General features: G+C 38.6%; 1 protein-coding gene across 3 annotated transcripts in view; it reads right to left on the bottom strand.

Annotated features, from left to right (window-relative positions):
* Nucleotides 1–1,195: 1,195 nt before the first annotated feature.
* Cbp53E (Calbindin 53E) overlaps nucleotides 1,196–26,437 on the bottom strand; it is a 99,882-nt gene continuing 74,640 nt past the window's right edge. For all 3 annotated transcript variants that reach the window (XM_073988303.1, XM_073988305.1, XM_073988302.1), the window contains 3 exons: nucleotides 8,017–8,073; nucleotides 2,803–2,874; nucleotides 1,196–2,598 (listed from right to left, as the gene is read on the bottom strand). In XM_073988303.1, the coding sequence (XP_073844404.1) occupies nucleotides 2,452–2,598; nucleotides 2,803–2,874; nucleotides 8,017–8,073 (276 nt within the window). In that variant the 3' untranslated portion in view covers nucleotides 1,196–2,451. The remainder of the gene's footprint in view (nucleotides 2,599–2,802; nucleotides 2,875–8,016; nucleotides 8,074–26,437) is intronic.

A 26,437-nucleotide genomic window follows, 5' to 3' on the forward strand; every position in this document is an offset into this window, starting at 1 on the left:
AATGAGCGTAAATTTGTTGTTGCTCGCAACGTATTAGCATCTACACAGGCTGTGAAAGATAACCAATTTACGCTCACTTAGAGCACATGGGCTCTCTTGTGAGTCACAATGCCTCACAATGGTCTAGAGCATTCCCATTCCATACACTCAAACAGTGACAGCTCCCTAAAGTATGCTAAAGAGAATATGGTGCCTGTCTTTTGCTACTTTAGGGCGCTGTCACTGTTTGATTCAGAGAAGGGCATCTTTGCAAATAAGTATAGTGCAGCGTCAGGCGATTAGGCGCCCGTGTGTGCTGATTTAACGTTGCTCTCTCCACACACACAATTTAACCCATTGAAAAAGCATGCACTCACACAATGACACCCCGTAAGTATGCAATAGAAAAGTATGGTGCCTGACGCTGGTATAGTGAGGGCGCCCACTGAGTTCTTTTTGTATTTGCTTCTCTCTCTCACACTTACAGTGTACGTGAATAAAACAAACGATAAACAACATGTGGCTGTTGTTTTCTTCACCAATACATACAACATACTAAAACATTGATGGAAAATTTGGGCGACGCGGATTTGATTGCATGGTTATTCAATTAGTTCAATTGTGTGTGGAGAGAGAGCACGTGGGCTTCCTCTTATCTATCGCTGACCGAGAGCGCCCAACACCTATTCTCTCTTAATACTTCTATTTCTTTAGGATTTGTGTAAAGCTACCGCTGTTGTGCGGAAGCTTACTCCAACCTACGTGCCTACCAAGTTTATCGGGTGGCTACTGTGCCCCCAACTATCCTACCGAAACCATTGATGGGGAAACCGCAGTGACAAAGCATCTGCGAACTGTACTGCCATAGGTTTATGGGGGTGTTGCTGTGCCAAGATCCTTGCCAAGTGTCCTGTCATCCATATTCACTACTCCTTGCCGTTACCTTTTGACGACCCTGGCCCCCACTGAGCATACCACAGATTCAAGTTGAAAACCTGTCGTCACACATATCCAATTTGTGTAGATTCATTTTCGGCTTGATTCCTAAAGTCCTTGTGCACGATTTTTATTTGCATAACCCGCCCAATGTTACGTTCATAACATAGATTCCTACAGATAACTGGTCCATTAATAAAACATAATTTGAAATTCAGATGGCCTAAATCCTTTGGTTTGCCTAGTAAAATTTCATCTTTATTCATATTCTTCTTCTACATTTTATTCTTTTCATGTATAATTCTCCTTCAAGGGTTTGCCATTATTTCCATCACAACTGTGTGAGAATTGCAATGCATGTTATTTGGGTTTTGGTTTTATCAATTAGCCTTAAATATTTATTGACCGTTAATTGGCTTTATATTTAGCTTAAATTTTTTTTTGTATTTTGGCCTTGGTTTGGTAATTTGCTTTACTTTTTTAGTGTTCAATTTCATTAAAAAAGCATTAATTTTTGAGACACATTTTTGGAAACAAAAAATGAAAATAACTTATTGATTTATTATGACATGGGGTTTCGTAAAGAGATCCTTATTAAATGTCAAAAAAATCTTCAATATATTTTGTTAATACACAAAATGCACTTAACTACCTACATAAGGAGTTTCGGATGGGGGAAGTTATGTCAATGGGTTTTACCAGAATTTTGTTCGAAGTTGAAGGAATAAACTGTGTTCCCTGAAGACATATGGGGTAGGTTAGTAACGAAACGAGGCGTTTGGAAATATATTTGATGTTCATTTTACCCGAAAACAAGTTTTCGGTAAAAGCCAACAAGCAACCCCAAATACGCTCTCTAGAATTATAGAGACAAATGTTGGTTTAATCATTGAAATTTAATATTCAAAATGTCCACATTTCCAAAGTTTCCCCCCACCAAAAATTTATTCATTTCAATTATTTATTACAAAAAATTATCTAAGAAAATTAAACAACAAATACATTTATGTATATCTATTAATTATTAACATAATAAAATCGTTGATTTTTCCATTAATTCGTTCATGTTGCTTTGGTTGTTGTTGTTATTTCATTTATTTATTTTTCTCATTTGTTTAATTGGTTTTCCATACTTAATTTATTATTTTTAATAAAATGGCAAATTCCACATAAAATGTTTCAAAATTATTTTCTTATTTTAAATGGATAATAAATACATACATATACATAAAAAACAATATTATAATATAAAACAAAAACAAACCTTACCTAAATTCTAAAGATTTTTTATATATGTTTTTATCTCCCTTAGCTAAAATATATTTTTTTATTAAAGTATTTGAGTATATTGTTGTTTTGTTTCATTTTATTTTTTGTTGTTCACTTCCTTTTGTAATTTTGCCAAAGAAGAATGACTTTAATCGCCACCAACCGAAAGCAAATAAACAAAAATATTCCAATCATGCTTTAGTAATCATGAATTTCCTTATCTTGATTTGAACAAAAGGATGCTAATACTGCTGCTCTGCTGGGGCCTTACTGTTCATCCTCTGGTGGCATCTTGGCCAAGGTCAGCAAAATCATGGTTAATTCTTTGCGTGAGATTTTGCCATCCTTATCATAGCCCACACCACGTAAAATGGTCTCTTCAAATGCCTTTAAGTCTGAGGCATCATAATCATCCTGGGCGGGCAGGCACAAGTAATGGAAATCATCAAGAAAGTGAAGAAAAATGAATTAGTCTTCGGGCATGAATAATGAAATTATTCAATCAAAGAAATAATTTCATGCTTAAATAACTACCCCCCCCCCCCCTCGTGTTGTAAGTTATTATTGATGTTGTTGTATTAATGTAATCGATAAAAATAACAAAGTCAAGCATCTTACCTTTTTCACCAATTCCAATAAATCCTTAAGAAATCCTTTAAGTTCTTCATTTTCAATTGAACCGCTGCCATCCTTGTGGAAAGGAAGGTAATTGTAAAGAAAGGAAAAATAACGAGAAACAATTAGCAAAACAGAATGAAGAATACTTATGAATGGTTTTGATGATTGATGGAACAATAACAGCATAAATAATGAAAAATTAATTTATATCAAAAACTAAATGGGAGTGGGTATAGGGGAATATATTCCATATATGTTACCGCCGAACTTCACTATAACGAAAGTCTGAATACAAATGTATCTAGGATTTATGGCGATATTTCGACCCTTATCAAGTTTACCTATCATACCAAATTGCAAGGGAAAACGCATGTGAAATTGTAATAATTCTCTATAAACCGTTCGGCGCCTATCTATGCTTCAGACAACGATGCAATACATTATTGTGTAATAATTTGGACATTTTTACTGGAGAAGGTCATACCACTACCTTATGACGACACCATCGGTTTTATGAATAAAACTCCACCGCCGATAACGTCCAACTTTGAAAATAATTGCCAAGGAGGGTCTGTTAGTAAATTGCAGTGGTGGTGGTGTGGTGATAGTGGTATGGACACATAAAATATCCAAACTGTTCAAAAATGGAAACTGAAATTTAGAAGAAAGATAAACAAAAAAATCACCTTTATTTTGAGATATAATGAAAAATAATATTAGCCAATAGATACTAATTTGAACTAATCGTGCAGTTCCAAAAGAAAATAATCTCTGGTCAGACAAAACGTTAGCCTTTATATGTAGGTTAAAAACCTTCGACGACTTTCTCTTCCTCCTCGGAGAAGCCAATCCTGCTTTATAAACCAACGTGGCGCAATGATAACCACATCCGTCCTGTACACGCCTTGAAGATCTGTGGTTCAATCCCTGACCAGAAAATGAACTTTTTCGGCAGTGGCAAATTCTCTTAGCGTCATGTTCTCAAATTCTCTACAAGTTTTGCCGTAAGACACGCCGTTATTACTCGGCGATACAAATAAGGTCCCATATCATTGAGCCAATATAAATTGGCGTCCACATATTGATATGGGAGAAGTCTCCTTTGTTACTTCGGGGATTTTGTGGGAACATATGTACGTATGATGGCTGCCTCTTTGAGGATGTTTAGTAAATCTGTGTCTACATTTAAAATGGAATCTTGAATCGTCATGAATATTTTTTTCTGTAGATGGATACAGGTAGAAAATCTTCCATATTTTTTATAGAGCAAGGGTTTCATCTGCAAAGGGCCAAAAGAGTTGTTATCTGTCGATGACGTACACTGTAAGTAATTTTTTGAGTGATGATTTTGAGTGATAGAATACCAAAAATAAGAAGACACGTGTCCCGGCGTTCTTCTCTATCACTTCAACGTTCGCGGTTATGGGCCCCAAAAGCCTGTGGTCTTGATATCAAAAGGGATCATTTTGTCAGGCTCATATCTACTAAACCGCTGAGAATTTGGATTCACTCATGGAGGCAAAGTTGTTGCTCTCGTCTTAAAGAATAATAATTACGAAGACATAAAATCCATTCAACCTCATCTTCATAGTGAAAATCGGGAAGGTCAAATTTCCGGTATAATGTTATCTCGGATTTTGGTCTACAGATCACAAACCGATCAAAATTGAAGCAAAAAACCAACCATAAAAATGTACCGTATATCTCAAACACACGGTGCGCCTTAACTAATTTTAAATGGAAGGTGGTTACACCTGGGAAGTTTTTGCAGATTCTGAAACTACAATGCTCATAGATGAGAAATATCAAGAAACAAAAAAAAATCGCCGGAGGGCTTTTTAAATAAATCGCGATTTAAGTTCACATTTTTAGGGGTTCTTTAGGTTTTCACGATTTTGCTTAAAAACCACGAGTCCTATGAAAATGGGCATAAAGAAAATGTTGTAGCTGTGAAAATTCTCCACAAGATTGACCTTTATGATATATTTGTAGGTTTTACCGTTTTTGATATATAGAAGTTCAAATTGAGACAATGCACTGACTGTATCGCCTCCTTATAAAACAATGTCATTTCTGCAATTTCCGAAATTAAACTTATATATCTTGAAAGTGGTAAAACCTAGGAAAAAATAAATCATCCAATCTTGTAGATAATTTCCACAGCTTCAACATTATCTTTCTGCCCATTTACATAGGACTGGCGGTTTCCTAGCTAGATCGTGAAAATCTAAAGAACCCCTAAAAATGTGAACTTAAATCGCTATTTATTTGAAAAACACTCCGTCGATTTTTTGTTTCTTGATGTTTCTCATCTATGAGCATTGTAGTTTCAGAATCTGCAACCACAATAATGTCGTAAAGACATCAGTAAGAAAGTTTCTGGAACATACGAACTGTCTATAAACGGTTCTTGAAGGAGAAAATAGCAAAAAAACCTTTTAAAAATGTTCGATTTGTATACTTTTTCTCCGATTCTGGTCGACATATACCGAACCTTCCAAAAATTAAGGATACAATCAACTTCAAAAATTTACCTACCTTTTGACAAGTCTGATTCAAGTCTGTAGAACTCCTCGGGAAGTATGTAAAAAAAACTTTTGAACTCCCTGTAGGAAACCCTGAAACCCTGTAGAATACCTCTGGAGAGGCAGTAGAAGTCTTATGGAAGAACTCCTACCTGTGAAAGCTCTTTAGAAAACCTGTGGAAATTCTTCTACCTGTGGATTGTTTTTTCAAGGTCTGTAGAAGACCTCTGGAAAGCCTATGGAAAACCTATGGGGGTTTTGTTTTTGCAGACATTTGGAGTGGTTGATATATGTAGAAAACCTGTTAAGGAGTTTTTGGGGAAGGTTTTCTATATGTGGAAGACGTGTTCAAGGACTGTAGAGTACCTATGTAGGGGACCTGTGGAAGAGTTTCTATCCTGGGAAGGCATGTGTGAAATTTGTAGGAAAACTGCATAAGGAGAACCTGTAAAAGACCTTGTGGAAGGTTTTCTATATTTGAAAGATCATGCGGAAGGTCTTTTACCTTGGAAATGCGTTTTAAATACTGTAGAAAACGTCTTTTTGTAAGTTGAAGTGTGTCTTCTATAGCAGGTTTCTGTACATGGAAGTCATTCGTATGGAATGTATTCTCAACGTAAAAGCCGAAGAAGACAACACCGGGATTGACAGGGTGAAGAGAAGAGTACTACGCCTCCTGTCAAGAAAGAATTACCACAATTAACAGTGCAAATTCCATTAGGAAAGCTAAATCATATAAGGCGTTGGGTACTGACAGAATATCCATGGTAATGCTAAAACAGTTGGATGAGCCGGGAGTTAAATATCTAACCAAAGTTGACAACTTGTAACTACCCACCACATCGTGGCCGAATTATTGAAAATGTTCCGCAAACACTATCGAGTTTCTTATCATCAGCATGGTTTGCTTAAGCAGCATAGCACTACAACATGGCAGCACTTCATCTCCTCACGTATCAGTCGTAGACTCAACCAGAACAAGGCGTGTGATATGACACTGTTAGCCCCCTTGACTAATCACAAACCTTTATACTGTCAAGGACTCCGACCAAGTTTTAAACGTTAAACGTCGTACATGGAATTCAGGAACAAGAAGATACTCAATTCTCTAGACGGTGGTTGTTGGGGTTAAGATAAAAAACCTTGTTGACCACATATGTATAACGCAATAGGTCTGTTGAAAACTATGGTGTGTTCAGGTGTTCCGCGAATATAAGTCCAAGGAGATGGAATAAAATTCAAACAAGTCAGAACTTCGTCCAGAGAACCCTGTTGCAGTTCTCCTCATTTCATCAATGCTCTCGTTCCCGTACTTGGTCGGGTATTATCGTGAGAATCATCTTTATCACCGTATGGTGGATAGGATTCCCCCATGCAGGATGTTTGGAGGGATTTTTATGATATAGAATGATATGTCCAACGTAAATAAAGAGAAGCACTTGATCAGACAGCCCATGAAGCGGGTTTGTAAGCATACACGTTTAAGTGTTTATATTCCGCACCTTTTCAATTGCCCTGCCGAATCTCCAGTAGCTTTGTGGTTAAGCAGGAAAGCAAACACAAAAAAAGATCTGCTCAAGATATTTGGAGATTTAGATTCACTTTGGCAGTTTTTGTTGTGATGTGTGTTTACTTCTTAATTGTAATGTAAGCCAGCTTAATCACAGATTTGTTGTTTTCAAATTTCAAAAAACAACAAGTTTTAAAAGTGGGTATAGTTAAAATTGATTTACTTTAGGGAAAGGCAGAGAAGACGAGTTTCGTACAACGGCACTTGGACTCATCAGTTCTCTAAGTTCTTTGTATTGAAACAAAGAACTCTTCCCTGATTTTATGACGACTCGAGCTCAAGAATAAATGTGACCGACGAATTCGTTTAAATGCGAATTCAACAGAAACATTCCAAAAACTCTCTTAGCCGCATATGCAAACCAAATTAATTACTTCCACTGTTATGCGTCTCCACATTGCAGAGAATCATCATAACTATTTTGATAGTTTGTCGAAAATAACAACAAGCAAATCGTCCACCGTGCTGTGTGTCTATTTTAGATTCACTTTGGCAGTTTTGTTGTGTAAAAGAAAGAAAGAAGGTCTCATCAATCTCTGGCGAAAAGTAATAATGGAACGAGTAATAAACTTCTCTACTTCGACCTGGCGATAAAAGAGTTCCATATCATATAAATGAGAAAGTTCCCCTTTTTCGTTTCTGGGATATATTTTTTGTCCATTTTGAAATCTGTAATAAATTTTGTCTTTTACCATCTGGACTCTAAGATCTCTAATAATTTTATTTGAGAGGATCATAATTCTAGGTTGTCGAATTAAAACTCTGCTGTTACAAACGTTCTAATATGTTTTTCACTAAAGATAGCATTATGTACACAATTTGTCCATTTTCCACATGTCACTTCCCCTTATTTCACTTCTTATAAAGTTATAAAAAATATGGTCTTGAAAGCAGAAGTTGAAAAACAAAGTCATACAAAGTTGTGTGTTTTGTGCGGATATTCAGTTGAAAGATTTTTTGAAGATTTACTTGTTTTTTATTCCTAACTTCCGCTGGAAATAACAAATCTGATTTCATATTTTTTTGTTTTGTTTTCTAAACACACAGAGAGCAAGAGAGTGGTAACGGGAATGTAACCCAGCAAAAGAATTGAAACATATTCTAAGAACTTTGACTTACTCTGTCATAAAGTGAGAAAACTTTTTCAATATCCTCCTTTGTCAACCTGGCTGCACCCTGTAAATGAAAGCAGAAGGAAAAAGAAAAAAGAGAAAATGTAAAGAAAAGTATGAGTGAAAATTGGAAAAATATCTTTGAACTTTTGTTTTTCAAGGAACAGAACAAAAAAACAAAGTAACAAATTATAAATTATAAAAAATATTTCTTACATTTCTACTCAAGGATATGTATATGGAAGGTGGATAAGGACTTAGTTGGACTTAGTTTATAAAACTTTCGAATATTACACAGAAAATTGACAACTAATGTATAACGCATGCATAACACATATCATACTATCTTATATTAAACACACACACACATACACTACAATATATTCACATATTTCTCATATATCCATTCTACAATCGTAATGAAGCCATAGATTGTTGGTAAAATGAATGAGCGAAAGAAAATTTATGGTTCAGTGGCGAATGAAGGTAGTGAGTGCATAGTTTCCTGCTTTACAATTAAGTTTCATTTATAATTTATTAATACATGAGCAAACTTTACCAAGGTTTTGTACGTGTGTGTGTCCGTGTCATGGTGTACAATGTTAGTAGGAGTTGATGGTAGCTGTTTCTGCTGCTGCTGCTGTAAAAGAGACATGTCTTCGTTTTGCTTGTCCTTGAACTTTCAACATTGAAGCGAAAAAAATTTCACAAAAAACATTGCTGTATTGCCTCCAAATAACGAAGTTTTATTTCACAGATTCGGTACTTTTTTCGTAACACACACAACATTTAGTGTTTGTTGTGGCACCAAACGTTACTGTCACACACATATGTACGTATGAATGTATGTGACATGTATTAAGATTATCTTGTGTCATACCTGCACGGCCATAACACACATCCATACCTTCCTAACTACTACTTCTTTATATGTTCACGTAAAACTTTATATGGTTTGGTGTATAACTGTTTCTTTTACCGTTTTGTTTCTTTTTGGTTTCGGTGAAATAATTTATTTTCATTTGACACTTTAAGCATTACGTGTTCTATTTCCATCTATGAATGAGAGAAGAGGCAAACAAACAAAACAAAAACTCCAAAAATACATTTGTATCGTTCCAAACAAAATGTAACAAACAAAAAACGTATATGTAGAACCTTAAATCCCCGAATATATGAAAGTTGCCTAGAGCCGTAATATACACACACAAGTGCACACTCGAATACAACGCTTCAAAAAAAAAACGCACAAGGTTGAGTTTGAATAATGCTGCCATTACCACAAATGTTACATTTGCATTAAACTCTTTCATGGGTATGAACGTTTGTTGGTGTTTGTTTCAGATATTGGAATACAAGTTTCCAAAAGAAGGTCACTGAATTGATATGAGGAACAAAACAGAAAAAAACAGTTCTGCAGAGGTCTAAATGATCTTCAATTTTGTTTAAAATAGATTTAAATGCCAATCACTCTGATATGTTCTAACGGGATACAGTTCGAGACTAATTTGGTTGCTCAATCATCTTCAGTGGACACTGAACTCCAGTGTGGAGGCACATTTATCACCTGTTAATGTTGGGTAATTAGAACCGATGGTTTCAACTTCTGGTGAAGCTACCTATAGAAAAAAACTCTTACTGAGAAAAAACTATATAGAAGATAAGCAAACGCTATCGCTAACGCTCTAATATTGACAAACTTCGCGAATATTTTGAGTACAGTGAATTTTCACACGAAAGTCAAAACATTCAAAAGAACTTTAACAGTACGAGGAAGAGAGTAAAGGAGGAAAAATTGAGTGGAAATCTTAACCACGTCTCAAAGTTAGACACTGTATTACAGCTCAATCCCACGGCGGCGGGTTCTTATGTACCGGATTGGTCCGAAATCATTGTGTTTTGGCCAGCCACTGTAGGTTTCATCAACAACTGTATTACAGCTGTTATATAGGTTTGGCTGCGGGTTTGTGGTGGTCGGAAGCTTAAACAACTCATTCCGATATAACGCCGTTTTAATGGAAAGATTTTGTAAATTTAAGAAGATTCTGCAACAAAAAGTACATCTTTAAGCTACACAAACCTCTGTTTTCATTCTAACTGTGACAGGTGGGTTTAACACACAAATGGAATTATTTGGTAACATAAATTCCCAAACCAGGAGACACGAAGTCATGTCTAATTAAACGATTACTACTTACTTACTTAGGTGGCCCATTACAGAACATTTGTTCCATTGGCCATTTCTCTCTATTTGTTGCTTCGTACTCTGGAATACCGCGCTATTTCATCTCTTCATCCGCTTGTTTGCGCCATCTATTCCTTGGCCTGCCAATTCTGCGTGCACCGCCAAGCGGCCCGTATTTATACACCTACAACGCAATCGCTGCATCTCGATACGTTTAACAATATTGATGTGGTTGTATAGCAGATACAGTTCGTGGTTCATGCGACGTCGATATTCACCGTCAACGCAGATTGGTCCGTAGATCTTTCGAAGATTTTTTCTCTCAAACACACCAATCACTGCCATGTCTGCTTGCGCAAATACCCAGGCTTCGGAGCCATACATCAGCACGGGTAGTATCAGTGTTTTGTAGAGCGTTATTTTTGTTTAACGAGATGTGGCTTTGTTTTTAAACTGCCTACTTAAACCAATTTAGCATCTGTTGGCCAATACAATTATTCTTTTAATTTCACAACTGATGTCGTTTTTTGTGTTTACGGAGATGTCGAGGTAGACGAAGTCTTTTACTACCTCAAAATTATAGGAACCAACTTCCACAGTTGGTCCGAGCTCAATGGACGAATCGCGCGTCTACACCCATCAACTTGGTATTCTCACCGTTTACCGCCAGACCCAATTTAGAAGATTCTCCTTCAGCCTTCATAAAGGTATCAGTTACTTCTTTTACTGATCGTCCCATGATGTCTATATCATCAGCATATGCAAGTAACATGTGACTATTGGTGTAGATTGTGTCACTTCTTTTGACGTTTGCCTCTCGTATAACCTTTTCCATCAGGATGTTGAAGAGATCACACGAAAGGCTGTCTCCTTGTCTGAAACTTCTTTTGGTACAAAACTCTTCGGAGAGGTTCTTTCCTATTTTAACTGAGGACCTGGTGTCAGTTAAAGTCATTTTACAAAGCCGGATGAGTTTTGCGGGGATACCAAATTCAGACATGGCTTGGAATACCTTTGAAAGCAGCGGGCTGTCGAAGGCTGCTTTATAATCGACAAAAAGGTGGTAGGTGTCGATCTGCAATCCTTGGGTCTTCTCCAGGATTTGCCGCAGGGTAAATATCTGGTCAATGGTGGGCTTGCCAGGTCTAAAGCCGCATTGGTATGGTCAAATTATCTCGTTAACCATGGGCTTTAGTCGTTCGCACAATATCCCTGACACGATCTTGTAGGCAATAGGGAGTAGACTTATGCCCCTATAGTTAGAGCATACAGTCTTATCTCCCTTCTTGTGGACGGGGCACAGGATACTCAGGTTCCAATCGTCGGGTACTCGTTCTTCCTGCCAGATGGTGCTAACTAGCTGATGAATACACCTTATCAGCGTGTCGCCTCCGGTTTTGAACAGCTCGGCTGGTAAGCCATCGGCTCCTGCTGCCTTATTATTCTTCAGCCGATTTATTGCTGTCTTTGCCTCATCTTGGCCGGGTGGTATACATTCAATATCATCTTCTGGGATTGGGACTGTGGTATCTTCGTCGTCTTCGCTGCTATTGGATACCAACAGTTTTGGAAAATGTTCTTTCCATAATCTGTATCAGTTACCAGATTACCTTGCTGGTCTCTACAGGAGGATGTGCCTGTACCAAAGCCATCAGTTTGATGCTTGACTCTTTGGTAGAATTTTCGGACTTCATTCTCGATTTTTTCACACTCCCGCTTTTCCATCTCTCTCTCTCTCTCTTTCCTGTGGAAAATACGTTTCTCCTCTCTCCTTTTCTCCCGATATCTCTCTCGTGCGCTACGCGTTGCTACGGATGGTAAGGTAGCCCTAAATGCCGCATTTTTCTCTTCGGTAGCAGCACGACACTCCTGATCATACCATGAATTCCTTGGTGTAGGTCTCTGGTATCCAAGTATGGATTTTTCGACTGTTTGCATGGAGTGGGCAATACTTTGCCATTGCGCTGATATGTTATTGGGATGAGGAGTGCTTTGATTAAGCAATTGGTCTAGTTGAGTGGAATATGCTGTGGCTATCTGTTGTGATTGCAGCTTACCGATGTCTAACTTTTGTGTTGTGTCTGTTCGTACTTTGTTTGCAACGTTTAACCGGGTGCGTACCTTTGCTGCAACAAGGTAGTGGTCCGAGTCTATGTTTGCTCCTCGGAACGAACGCACATCCAACACGCTTGATGAATGCCTTCCATCTATCACAATGTGATCAATTTGATTTCTTGTTTTCTGATCTGGAGACAGCCAGGTGCCCTTATGGATGTCGAGATGTTGAAATCTGGTGCTGCTAACTACCATGTTTTTTGCCGCTGCGAAGTCTATCAGCCCCATACCATTGTCAGATAGTGTGAAGCTGGAGACCAGGTGTTTTAAGCTCTGATCAACTACAAATCCGCAACCAAACTAATGCTTTATGTCATGGCAGCTATAATACAGTGCGTCACCTTTAGGTGTTGTTGTGACGCCTTTCCCATTCCATCGTATTTCCTGTATGGCAGTAATATCGGCCTTGTACTTTTCAAGTACATCTGCCAATGCGTAAACTGCACCTTCTCTCTAAAGAGTGCGAACATTTCAGGTGCAGATTCGCAGATCATGGTCCTTAAAACGTTTGCGGGGGTCGTCAACTTTAGAGGGATTTGGTTTTCTTTTCTTTCGTTTTTTCATAGTAGGATGTTTTTTCTAGGGGAGGGTTACTAACCCGACGCCCAAACCAAAGTTTTTAATGTTCTTATGGGTGAACGCGCGGCACATGTTAGCTCACTACCTTTAACGGGTGTTAAAGGCAGTTCCCCAGGTGACACCAAGGGGAGGTCAGTGTCCACTTGAGATGAAAGAAGGACCAAGATAAATCCTGGGTATCTTCCATTCCCTACGTCACCCTAATCGATTACAGACCAAATATTCATTTTTCTGAACTTAATGATTCGGATTGCACAAACCTAGTCACGTAGAAATCAACTGATGTACCTGGGTGGAGGAAGCCTGTCCACTAGTCTACACCGACTGAAAACATCTTGTTGTGCTGATGTACCGGAAAAAAATATTCATTTCCTCGTGAAGATTTTATCAGGTGTCTTGTTGCAGGGCGGCATACTGGCAGGTTTGAATCGTATTCCAGTGATTAGCGCTAAAACTTCCATACCCGACTGGTGCGGCATAACTTATCACAGATCGGTCTATTGATTTATAAGAGGTCAACTAGGATTCCCGTAACATTGCTGCAGTAGATTCAGCTAAGGATATTTCCATATTCCTCAAATAAAAGTCTACTATATTGATATTTAACCTGACATCGATGGTAGCAACTGGCGCCAATGTCGTACAATTATCCGCATATATTATGATATCCATGGAATTTCAGAAAAGTGGAGGTTAAACAGTTCCGAAGATATCATCCTGCCTTGTGGAACTTCCTGTTTTACTCTGCGGGTCTTCGACTTCTAATTTCTGAATTCCACAAATGCTGGAGGAAAGTCTTCTCTATATCTTGGAACAGCTTGACATAATTGAGAGTATCGAAGGCTGTCGATAGTTCAAGAGCCACCATTTCTGTTCGGTCGCATGGTTTGTTCTGGTTCAGTCCTCGACTGATATGTGTGGATATGGGGTGTTATGCTGTTGTGGTGCCGCAATCCATGTTGATGCTGGACAGCTAGAAATTGCTTTCCATCATTGGGAGGAGCAATGCCTCTAGAATCTTCGCTATTGGCGACAAGAGGAAGATAGGCCTGTAAAAATCACATCTGCTGGCTGGCGGAACCACTCTGCCAACTTTCCCGGCTTCTGGTACAACATGGGTGGCTAACGACAAATTGAGGAGTTAAATATTCGACTCCAGATTCATCCAGTTTATAAAACATTATCATTGAGACTCCGTATGGGCCCAACGCTTTGGACGACTTCGCGTTTCGAATGACGTCAGCAACATCGCCCGTCGTAAATTGTGGTGGTACCTCATCGGCTGGGAGGGCTTTTCTTATACGGCATAGCTCACTTCTCTTCGCCTTATCACTCTCGGGGTGCTCTATAAACTGCCGGTTAAAATAGCATGCGCACTTCATTGGGTCAGTTACTGCCACACCATTGAAAGTAAGAGTCGCCGGTATCTATCTTCTTTCCTGTAGCAATGTTGCATAGTTTCGTCTATTCACTTTTTCGGCTCTTTACTAGCCTAATGACTTCAATAGAAGGTTCCCTAACTTTTGGGTCTTAGGGTTCACACTCTAATTTACTAGTCCCGTTTGGTCTGATTTCGGTTATTTGACTAACAGGTAAGTAGCGAGCAGCTGCAGCTGTGATGATGTCCCGGAAAATTCTCTCAACTACCAGAGGATCTGAGGGAATGGGCAGCTCCCAGAAGCGGTGATTAGTAAATTATCTGAACATTTTCCTTTTTAGCTTTCCATGGTTCAGAAAAGTACGGCGGTTAGAGTTTATGAAGTCTGGTGGTCTGTTAACGGGGCGATGATAGGAAGATGGTCTGATTCAAGGGAAATGACGGATTGCCGGGATACGTCATTTATCAGACCGGGTGAAGAAATGGTGATGGCTGGAGAGTTGTGGAAATCAACTTTTATTTTCCTAGGAGCGTCTTCGTGCAAAATGTGGAGCTATTAATATGCTCGGCCAGCTCGGTAACCCTCTGGCAATGGACTAGGACGGAATGCCTAAGCTAATGATGAGCATTAAAATCCTCTATGTAGTACCAGACGGTTATTGTCCACCAAAAGCGAATTAATGTCGAGCATATAACGCAGGACACAACTATTCATCGACGGTATGTACAGCTTAAGCTACTCTACTCTGGAATCACTAGATTCCAGCTCAAGCGAGATAGGCCTTAACTGGACAGACTAGTGTATGAGGAAGATAAGACCTCCTTTTCCGCTTCTTATACGATCCTTTGGCAACGTTGCAAGTTACATGTGTCAATGAGCTTTGTTTTCTATATCGCGGCGACAACGATATTTATCCGTCTCATAAAGTCTTCAATTTCTCTGACTTTGTTGAGGAGACCGTTGCAACATGTTGTGTTAGATGCAGCGTTTGTTGCTGTTGGAAAGATTACGGGGGTGTCTCATACTCCGACGATGAAGATGAATTCGACGACGAAGTTGAAGAAGGCAAAGATCAGACCAGCCTCGGAAGTGCACCCATTCCCTAAATTTATTACATCCCGCCGCTGTTGGCATGTGGTGGATGCGAATCTGGTAAACAGAACAGATGGCCGGGTTTTATAACCTCAGCCTTTAGGCTAAAGAGGGTATTTACACTAGACCCCAAGTATCCAAGTATCCGTTTCAGACAATTTTGAGTAGATCTAGCAATGTCCGCCCGTCTGTCTGTCTGTCTGGCTGGCTGGTGCGCACGATAAATCTCGAACGGACCAATCGATTCGGTTCAAATTTTAGGTATCGAAATATTATGTCCAGATTTGATTTAAGTTCGAAGATGGGCCATATAGGTCCACTCCTTCAGGTACCTCACCCACAAATGTTCAAAAATTGTCGCAATACTTGTGCGCACGATAACTCTCGAAGGGAGTAACCGAATTGGACCAAACTTTGCATATGGTAATACTACCTCTAGGCATATATCAGGTTCGAATATGGTTTATATCGGTCCACTCCTTCAGGTACCTCCCACACAAAATTTGGAATAAGTGCAGTTTAGTGACACCTCACGAATCGTTATGAAATTTTTTGTAACAGGATGTTCGTGCGGTCCCCGTTACGTCATTGTAATCTTTTTCGAGGGCAAGTCCCTAGTTCCCGAGATAATGGCGCATAACCTCAAAAAAACGCTGCACTATGTCGCGAGTTCAAACAAACGGTGGCGAAATATAGAAGGAGTTGGCGTTGTCAGATGAATTTTGGTATAAATACTAATAGTTCACTGATAATGTCGAGACTCAATCGGTCCACTGCTTCGGGTACTTCCCACACAAAATTTCGGTAAAGTTCAGTTTAGGGCCTGTTCAAGAATCGCTTTGATTTTTGTTGTAGGAACTTGCCTCCACTGCCCCCCATATAACGGTATAATCTTCATCAGGGGCAAGTCCAGAATCATTCTATCCATTACTCCAGAAAGGTTCCCAGTAATCCACACAAATTATCTAAAGTTCTCTAAAACATGACAACTCCTCATCATTTGCAAAAACAAAACATGTCTACCCTAATGTACACATTCGCACTGCTATCTAGATCCTGCCGCAATGTGTCTGTTACAAGAGTGTCACTGGCACGACCCATGGCGGTTGTATAAATTGTTAATAAAATACAAAAGCCTCACGTTTATTTCCATTTCATTTGTGAAACATGGATTAGCAGCAGTAGTGGCAAAGCTTCACACAAAAGCTACCAAAAACGAACTTGGGAATTGAGGAGATGACCTAAAGATAGGCAAAACAAAAGTGGCTATAATGGAAGTGTCAGAATATAAAATGTAACAACATATTTATGAGCGATGTAATAAAAGTTAACATTTAGATGAAGTTTATTAAACGTAGTTGAATTTCATGGAGAATATGTTCATAGAGATAAACATATGTGTGAGAAGTGGCATTTAGGAAGATTGCGAACATTTTCATCAGCAAATTTTCTACAACGGGTTGTAAGGCATTGTTTTTTCCGCTTGTTTATTTAACTTTGGTATTTTTCGTTGGAAATTTTATATTTTCTTGTTCTGTTACTAAAAATATTCTTTAAAAAATTCATTTTCTTTTGGCCAAATGTGCTGCTTTTCATTGAAACTGAGTTGTTGCCGCAACATCATTTAACTCTAAACCATTTAAGTCACATTTTTCTCGACCGACAATAATAATGAAAAATGTTTAAATACGTGCCAAAACTTGGCAATAACTTGGCTATATTTTAATGGGAGTTTTATACCATGCAATTGATTGTCAGCAATGAGAGAATGTGTGTGCGTGCTTTAGACTTAGACTAAGGCAGTGTTTATAACATTACAGTTATACTCAGATAATAGTACAGTTTTTTAACTTTATACTTTGTAAGGTATTTGAAATAAAGAAGATGCAAATGTTGCGGTTGCAGCTACGACTTTGACAAAAAATTGTGAATTTGTGTGAAATCTGGCTTAATTCCATATTTACATTTGTCTCACCGCAAACTGACAATTGATCCGAGAAAAATTACATATTTTAAATCAGAAATTTGTGCCAATAACATTTTTGACCTAAAGTACATTTTGCACTCACACGAATTACACTTAATCGGAATGACCTGTATATTGACTATCATCTCCCCCTCTCAATTTCCATTCTCATTTAAGTCAGTGATGTGTAATTTCGTAATCCTTAATCGTCTTTTAAGTACTTGCAGAACATTGGGTGAACATCCACAGCTTTTCAGCTGGGTGTGGAGTTCATGCTAGTGTATACTGCATGGGGAGGAACTACAAAATGTGGAATAGAATTTTTATGGTGCTCCATTGCAAATATTTTCAATTTTTAAAGGAAAAAATCCATCCCATTCATTGTGTAAAAAAGTACACAAATGTTAGAATGAATGCTATCTAACATTTGTGTACTTTTTTACACAATGAATGGGATGGCTTTTTTCCAACCAAACTAAAAATTAAAACTTTAATATTGAAATCGAAATTTGGTAGGATGGGTGGGGAGTGGATGATAATGGCCACAGCAATGACCATTGAAATATGTATATGCATGAATAGAGTATTAAAAACATCAGTATGAACAACAAAAAGTTTTTCTTCAAACAAAACATGCTTGTTCATGCACTAAGCTTAATATAAGAGAAATATTTATTTTTTTACTGTTGCAAATGAGAAGGGCGGGGATGTTTTATTTCATTTTAAACAGCAAAAATTTAATTTTAATATTAAAAAATGTTTGGTTTTTGTGTTTGGCTTTGTTCGTAACCGGTTTGTTTGGTATTTTGTTGTGGAAAATATTTATGTATACCTAGTTATAGTGTTATTAAAAAAGAAAAACATAAAGCTCAACACATATCAACTTTGTTTGAATAAATGTTAACAAGTTTGTTTTTGTTGTAAGTAACAAAATAACAAAATGAAAAACATTTGGCTTGTTTTCTGTAAGCGTATCATGTACAAAAGTGTATATAGTTATTTAATGTAGATATAGTTTGGTGTGATATATAACAAGTTTGAATTACATATTTTTATTTTTTTTACTAGAAGTGAATGAATTTAAATGGGACACCAAAAGTTTTCGCACAAGATGGGCTAGTATCCGTTGATAGATGGACAAAGACGATTCAAAACTAATAAAGAAAATATGGCCAATGCAATTTATATCCTTTTAGGTGTAAAATAATGTGCACCGGGCGAATACAATAGGTATACCAACGCCCCCATACGAATATGCGACTACCAATTCGCTCACATGCATTTGGACGTGACCGCCTACTTGGTTAGTAGTGGATCCTATCGAACACTGTTATTTTTCAATGGGCCAAGCAACCGGTTGATAATGCAACTCCACATTCGAACTGAAGCTCTACCCGTGTATGATCATCCCTACGTTTGGTCATCTATAAGAAGGCCTCTCAGTCTTCTATAAAAAGACGTCGTGGTTGTCTATAGGAAGACCGCTTTTTACTAGACCCAAGACCTAGGTTGTTCATCTATAAGAATACCTTTTTTAGGAAGAAGACATATTGCTCTTCTATATGCAGAAATAAGAGATCTTGACCTTCTATAGGAAGACATATTGAACTTTTGTGTATAGACCTCTTACTCGCTTTTTACTAGGCCTAAGACCTAGGTTGGTCTTCTATAAGAATACATTTTTTTGGGAAGAAGACATATTGCTCTTCTATATGCAGACCTCTTCTATAGGATGAACTTTTGTCCTTAAATAAGAGCTCTTGACATTCTATAGGAAGACATATTGAAGTTTTATTTATAGACCTCTTACTCTTCTATAGGAAGAACTTTAAGTCTTGTATAAGAAAATCTATTGGTCTTTAATAAGAGGAAATGTTGGTCTTCAAAATACATCACATGCTACTCATCGTGCGTGTTGGACAATTTATTATACACTTCATGCAAATGACAGTATCAACTTCAGTATCAAAATCCCCATTTCAGTATCAAAATCAAAGTGGCATACAAGCGTAGAAAAGTAAAGAGGAGAAACTAAGAAGCATAAGGTTTAGATATAAAAAACTACCTGAAGAATAATTAAATGAACGAAGTCAATGAGTTACAAAAACAAGCTGCTGAGTTCCGACGACGAGGACACGTTGATAAGATTAATGATTTGCACCATCTGGCTATTGGAGCACACACACATATGTTCATAGATATTCGAGTAGCAACAAGTAGGAAAAGCTTTAAGTTCGGTCGGGCCGAACTTTTTATACCCTCCACCACAAATTTCAGCCATTTCGGTGGATTAATGTGGCCACAACCTTCAAAATACCGAAAATCGGAAGGTACCGTTCTATGGGGGCTATACGATGGCGTGGACCTATACCTAAAAATTTCTGGGGGAAAGTTTAATACCCCCAACGAAGACTAAATACCAAATTTCAGCCATCTCGTTGTGATAATGAGGCCAAAACCTTCAAAATACCGAAAATCGGGAGATATCGCCCTATGGGGGCTATATCAAAACGTGGACCTATATATGGTAACATGGGGCGCCTTCGCCACTGGGGCGGCTACTCCAGCGCCGATTTTCTCGCAAAATACAATTGCTAGAAAAAATCCGTTAAAAGCAAAATTGTGAGTTTAATGAAGATCTATCATCTCCCAAAAGTTGGCAGTTGTGTCATAGGTAAGATAGTGGGCGCACGCGGTTGTGTGTTTTTGGGGTATTGGGAAAAATAATTATGGTAAATATATTTTGTGATATCTTCCTTACCTTCTGTGATATCAAAACACACATTTTATACCGTTAGAAGACAGCTACTGAAGAATATAAATCCCAATAATTCGCATGAAAAAAGCAATTGCATATGTCACAGAGCACAAGCGGAACAAGTGACCAGATAATCCGAATTGCGGTCAACGGTTAAGTCACTCTCGATCCTTGGATAGAAGGATTTTAAGACCTCAATCAAGATTGACGACGTTACGCTGACTGAAGGTATGCAAGTTATTTTAATCGACAATTTGTTGATTCCCCTGGAGTGACTGGACAAAAAGAAGAGTACTGCGTCGCATTAGATCTCTTCCTGCCGAGGAGGAACAGCCAAAATTTACAATGGATGATCCAAAGCCTAAACCCTGGCGGTAACTCCATGGTAATTCGGAAACAGCTGTATGAACCTGGAATCGAATATCTTACAAAAGCTTCTCCTTCTCGCTAGCCACCCTAATGGCGTCCGAAGTCTGGAAAATGGGCAGAGTGCTCCCGCTACTGAAGCCAGGCAAGGATGCCAGCAAAGGTAAATCGTACAGATCGGTTTCGCTTTTGTCGCCCGTAGCAAAGACTCTTGAGGCTTTTTTTTCTCTCCAGCATTAGAAATAGCTCTCCAGTTGCCGATGATCAGAATGGGTTCCGTAAAGTACAGTACACATTGTCAGTTTTAAATGATGATTTTTTGCAATTATCGATATCTGTCCAACCGTCCAGCAACCACAAAATATTTTGTGGTTGCGTGATGAATGGCAATAATGAACGGCCACACTAGCAAGCAACAACAAAGCTGTCATTCAAAACTGACAATGTGTACCCCGCTTAAGCAGCATAACACTACAACTGGGCTGTGCGCCATATCTGTGCAATCGGACAGTGTTGGTGGCGCTCGACTTATCAAAAGTCTTTGATATTTCACACCGAGAACTTCGAACAGACTACCCCCGACCAATTTTGAAACGTTGGATAATCAATTATATGTATGGGCGCCAGTCGAACTAGAATTAAGGAACAATAAATCGAAGACCCGTGGAGTGAAAAAGGGAGTGATATCTCTGGAACTGTTTTATTTCCACCACGGCATTGAGATCGTTAACAGCGCGAGCAGTATGCAAATATCCGCCACTAAATCTATGAGAACAGAGTTGAATGTCATCCGCGTCGTCCGCGCATGCCAGTCACAGCTATCTGCAACAAGCTGAAATATAGGAATAAAGTCCTTAAGGCCCTAGCCGGCAGCACTTGGGGTACTTACTTACTTAGCTGGCCCATTACAGAACATTTGTTCCATAGGCCGAACTATGAAGAGATCTCCATTCCTCTCTATTTGTTGTTTCGCACTCTGGAATACCGCGCCTTTTCATCTCATCATCCACTTGTTTGCGTCATCTATTACTTGGCCTGCCAATTCTGCGTTCACCGCCAAGCGGTCCGTATATATACGCTTTTTTGGCGGGTTCATCATCGCTCATTCTTATGATATGGCCTAGCCAACGCAATCGCTGCATCTCGATACGTTTAACAATACTGATGTCGTTGTATAGCAGATACATCTCGTGGTTCAGGCGACGTTGATATTCACCGTCAACGCAGATTGGTCCGTAGATCTTTCGAATAATTTTTCTCTCAAACACACCAAGCACTGCCATGTCTGCTTGCGCAAGTACCCATGCTTCGGAGCCATACATCAGCACGGGTAGTATCAGTGTTTTGAAGAGCGTTATTTTTGCTTGGCGAGATGTGGCTTTCTTTTTAAACTTCTTACTTAAAGCAAAGTAGCATCTGTTGGCCAATACAATTCTTCTTTTTATTTCACAACTGATGTCGTTTGTTGTGTTTACGGAGGTGCCGAGATAGACGAAGTCTTTTACTACCTCAATATTATAGGAACCAACTTCCACAGTCGGTCCGAGCTCAATGGACGCATTGGGCGTCGACACCACCAACTTGGTCTTCTCACCGTTTACCGCCAGACCCACTTTAGCAGATTCTCCTTCGACCTTAATAAAGGTATCAGTTACTTCTTTTACTGATCGGCTCATGATGTCTATATCATCAGCATAAGCAAGTAACATTTGACTATTGGTGTAGATTGTGCCACTTCTTTTGACGTTAGCCTCTCGTTTAACCTTTTCCAGCAGGATGTTGAAGAGATCACACGAAAGTCTGTCTCCTTGTCTGAAACCTCTTTTGGTACCAAACACTTCGGAGAGGTTCTTTCCTATTTTAACTGAGGACCTCGTGTCAGTTAAAGTCATTCTACAAAGCCGGATGAGATTTGCGGGGATACCAAATTCAGACATGGCTTGGAATACCTTTGAACGCAGCGGGCTGTCGAAGGCTGCTTTATAATCGACAAAAAGGTGGTAGGTGTCGATCTGCATCTCTTGGGTCTTCTCCAGGATTTGCCGCACGGTAAATATCTGGTCAATTGTGGACTTGCCAGGTCTAAAGCCGCATTGGTATGGTCCAATTATCTCGTTGACCATTGACTTTAGTCGTTCGCATAATATCCCTGACACTATCTTATAGGCAATAGGGAGAAGACTTATGCCCCTATAGTTCGAGCATACAGTCTTATCTCCCTTCTTGTGGACGGGGCACAGGATACTCAGGTTCCAATCGACGGGTACTTGTTCTTCCTGCCAAATGGTGCTAACTAGCTGATGAATACACCTTATCAGCGTGTCGCCTCCGGTTTTTAACAGCTCGGCTGGTAAGGCAACGGCCCCTGCTGCCTTATTATTCTTCAGCCGATCTATTGCTGTCTTTACCTCATCTTGGCTGGGCGGTATACGTACATTCAATACCATCTTCTGGGATTGGGACTGTGGTATCTTCGTCGTCTTCGCTGCTATTGGATACCAACAGATTTGAAAAATGTTCTTTCCACACCCTGAGTACACTATCTGTATCAGTTACCAAATTACCTTGCATGTACCAAAGCCATCAGTTTGATGCTTGACTCTTTGGTAGAATTTTCGGACTTAATTCTGGCTCCTGTACATCTCGATTTTTTCACACTTCCGCTTTTCCATCTCTCCTTTTCTCCCTATATCTCTCTCGTGCGCTACGCGTTGCTACGGATTGTAAAGTAGCTCTATATGCCGCATTTTTCTCTTCGGTGGCAGCACGACACTCCTGATCATACCATGGATTCCTTGGTGGACGTCTCTGGTATCCAAGTATGGATTTTGCGGCTGTTTACATGGAGTGGGCAATGCTTTGCCATTGCGCTGTTATGTTATCGGGATGAGGAGTGCTTTGATTATGCAATTGGGCTAGTTGAGTGGAATATGCTGTGGCTATCTGTTGTGATTGCAGCTTACCGATGTCTAACTTTCGTGTTGTGTCTGTTCGTACTTTGTTTGCTACGTTTAGGCGGGTGCGTACCTTTGCTGCAACAAGGTAGAGGTCCGAATCAATGTTTGCGCCTCGAACGCTCGATGAATGTCTTCCATCTATCACAACATTATCAATTTGATTTCTTGTTTTCTGATCTGGAGACAGCCCTTATGGATGTCGAGATGTTGAAATCTGGTACTGCTAACTACCATGTTTTTTGCAGTTGCAAAGTCTATCAGCCTCATACCATTGTCAGATGTTTCACTGTGGAGACTGAATTTCCCGGCTGTTGGGCCAAAAATATTCTCCTTTCCAATTTTGGCATTAAAATCGCCTAGAATGATTTTAATGTCATGGGCAGGGCAGCGGTCATATGTTTCTTCTAAGCTCTCGTAAAATATATCTTTGGTCTGTTCGTCCTTTTCTTCAGTGGGAGCATGAGCGCAAATAAAGCTGATGTTGAAGCATTTAGCTTTTATTCGAATTGCAGCAAGTCTTTCATTCACTGGGGGAAAGCTTGATACCAGAAGTTTTAGCCTCCGACTAACTACGAATCCGCAACCAAACTCATGCTTTACATCATGGCAGCTATAATACATTGCGTCACCTTTAGGTGTTGTTGTGACGCCTTTCCCAATCCATCGAATTCCCTGTATGGCAGTAATATCCGCCTTGTACTTTTCAAAGAGTGCGAACATTCCAGGTGCAGATTCGCAGATCATGGTCCTTAAAACGTTTGCGGGGTTCTTCAACTTTAGAGGGGTTTGTTTTTCTTTTCTTTCGTTTTTTTATAGTAGGCTGTTTTTTCTAGGGGAGGTTTACTAACCCGACGCCCAAACCCAAGTTTTTAACGTTCTTATGGGTGAATGCGCGGCACATGTTAGCTCACTACCTTTAACGGGTGTTAAAGGCAGTTCCCCAGGTGACACCACGGGGAGGTCAGTGTCCACTTGGGATGAAAGAGGGACCAAGATAAATCCGGGGCTTTGCCATGTTAAAACCGGTCAGGACCGTTGCTTGGTATCTTCCATCTGCACTTGGGGTGCAGATGAAAAAACCTTCTTGACCACATAAAAGGTGATAGTTCGGTCTATGGTTATGGGGCGGCAGTGTGGTCCACGAACATAAGTGGAATGCGATGGAACAGTATTCAAACCTGTCAAACCTATATTCAACCTCCCCATGTCATCAGTGGACCATCGGAATGAACAGTCGAAGATTCTTCCAGTACGACATCACAATCGCTGTATAGTGGATAGGATTCCCCAACCCACGCTTTTCAGGAGGGATCTTCATGATATAAGATAGAACCCCTAGATCACCTTTTCAACTTCCCTACCAAACCTACTGAACTGACTCCAGTATCTTTCTGGCTAAAACCAAGTGGAGCAATCGCATTTCTAGATCTGGAGATAGAGTAAGGGTCGGATTAAGCAGGAACACGAACATACCAATGACCTAAATATTCAATACCCACTACATTTGCTATCCCTCACATACCCGATACCACATGAATGATTAAAACCCATAGCCAATTAAATGACTGGACAATATAAATGCGGCATAAAATCTGGCATTTTCACTATATACCAAATATTTAACTACAAGACGAGCGGAAGTACATATTTGAGAGATAAAATCTTCATAAAATGTAGATGGAGAATATCAGCATCATTTGAACTAAACGAATACTCCAGCACAAGTCATTTGAATGAGAACCTGCAGACAATTCACCCTAAAGGGTTAGGCCAAAATATCTAGCGAAAAATTCAGTTGGTGTCAGTTGCAGTAGCTGAATGATACAAGATGCTCGGAACTCTATTGTGAGTGTGGCGTGTTTCAACCTCATATCATTCTTGAACCCTATAGAGTTTGCAAAAACTAAGAAAACTGATCTCTGTTTCCAGTTTTATATTTAATTTAAATATTTACATAAATTAAATCATATAACAAATATTTTATTCAATTAACAACAATATCTATCACACCAAACTAGCTTTTGCAAAAAGAAAATCAACTGAAAAACAATTTAACAATTAACATAACATTTGTAAACGGAATCTGGTATAAAAAACATTTATTAATGGCTTCTTAGAAAAGAACATAATGTCGGCTTTGAAGGTGTTCTTGACTTGAGGTACTTACTTCAATACCTTCCTATTTAGTTTGATTTGATTTGATTGTTTGTTTTTGTTATTAATACATGTTTACATATTTGTTCATCATGTGGTGGTTGTTGTTATTGTTGTAATTTAATTAAGTTATTATTGTTGTTGATGTTTTTGGTGCAGCATACATACATACAAGTATTTATATTGAATATGTGTGTATATTAATGTTGAAGAGTGGATGCGTATAATTAATTAATTAATTTCATTTAATTGAAGTTAATGATAAGTGAGTGGAGAGAAAATGGTGAATGGCAATCAATGATTGACAGGGGGATTTGGGTTTTCATGGTTATGGTTAATTATTTTAATTATGCACAAACCATTGTCGTTTATTTAAAGGCAATTTATGCAGGAAATAAATTTAAAATTTCAATTTGTTTTTTTTTTTTTTTGGAAAGTTAAAAAGACGTGCAGAATAGTATTGAAGTTTTTATTTTTTTTAATAATTATTTTAGAATCAAAGACGCATTAAAGAAAATGAAAAAGACAATTTCAATGCATTTTGTTAAGGGGACAGTGTTAGTGGAGGTGAGTTGGAAGATGCCAAAAAACAGGTTGTGAATGTGAAGAAGGGGGAAATGAAAGGAAAGAAGAAAAAGATTTAAAAATTATAAATTATAATTTTATTTAGTATTTCCTTAGTGAGATTTTTTTACAATTTTGCTTTTAATTTTCATAAAAAGCTCTTTGAGCAATACCTGAGAACAAAAAAAAAAAATAACATAAATTACAATTTTGTGTACAAATTTACAGGAAATAATACAAAATAAGAAGCAATACATTGAACTTGGAAATTATTAAATTTCCCTAATAATAATATTTAATAGTTACAATTCAA

The sequence above is a fragment of the Musca autumnalis genome, unplaced genomic scaffold (assembly GCF_047663935.1).
Source record: "Musca autumnalis isolate F117 unplaced genomic scaffold, ASM4766393v1 scaffold_5, whole genome shotgun sequence".
NCBI classification, from domain to species: domain Eukaryota; kingdom Metazoa; phylum Arthropoda; class Insecta; order Diptera; family Muscidae; genus Musca; species Musca autumnalis.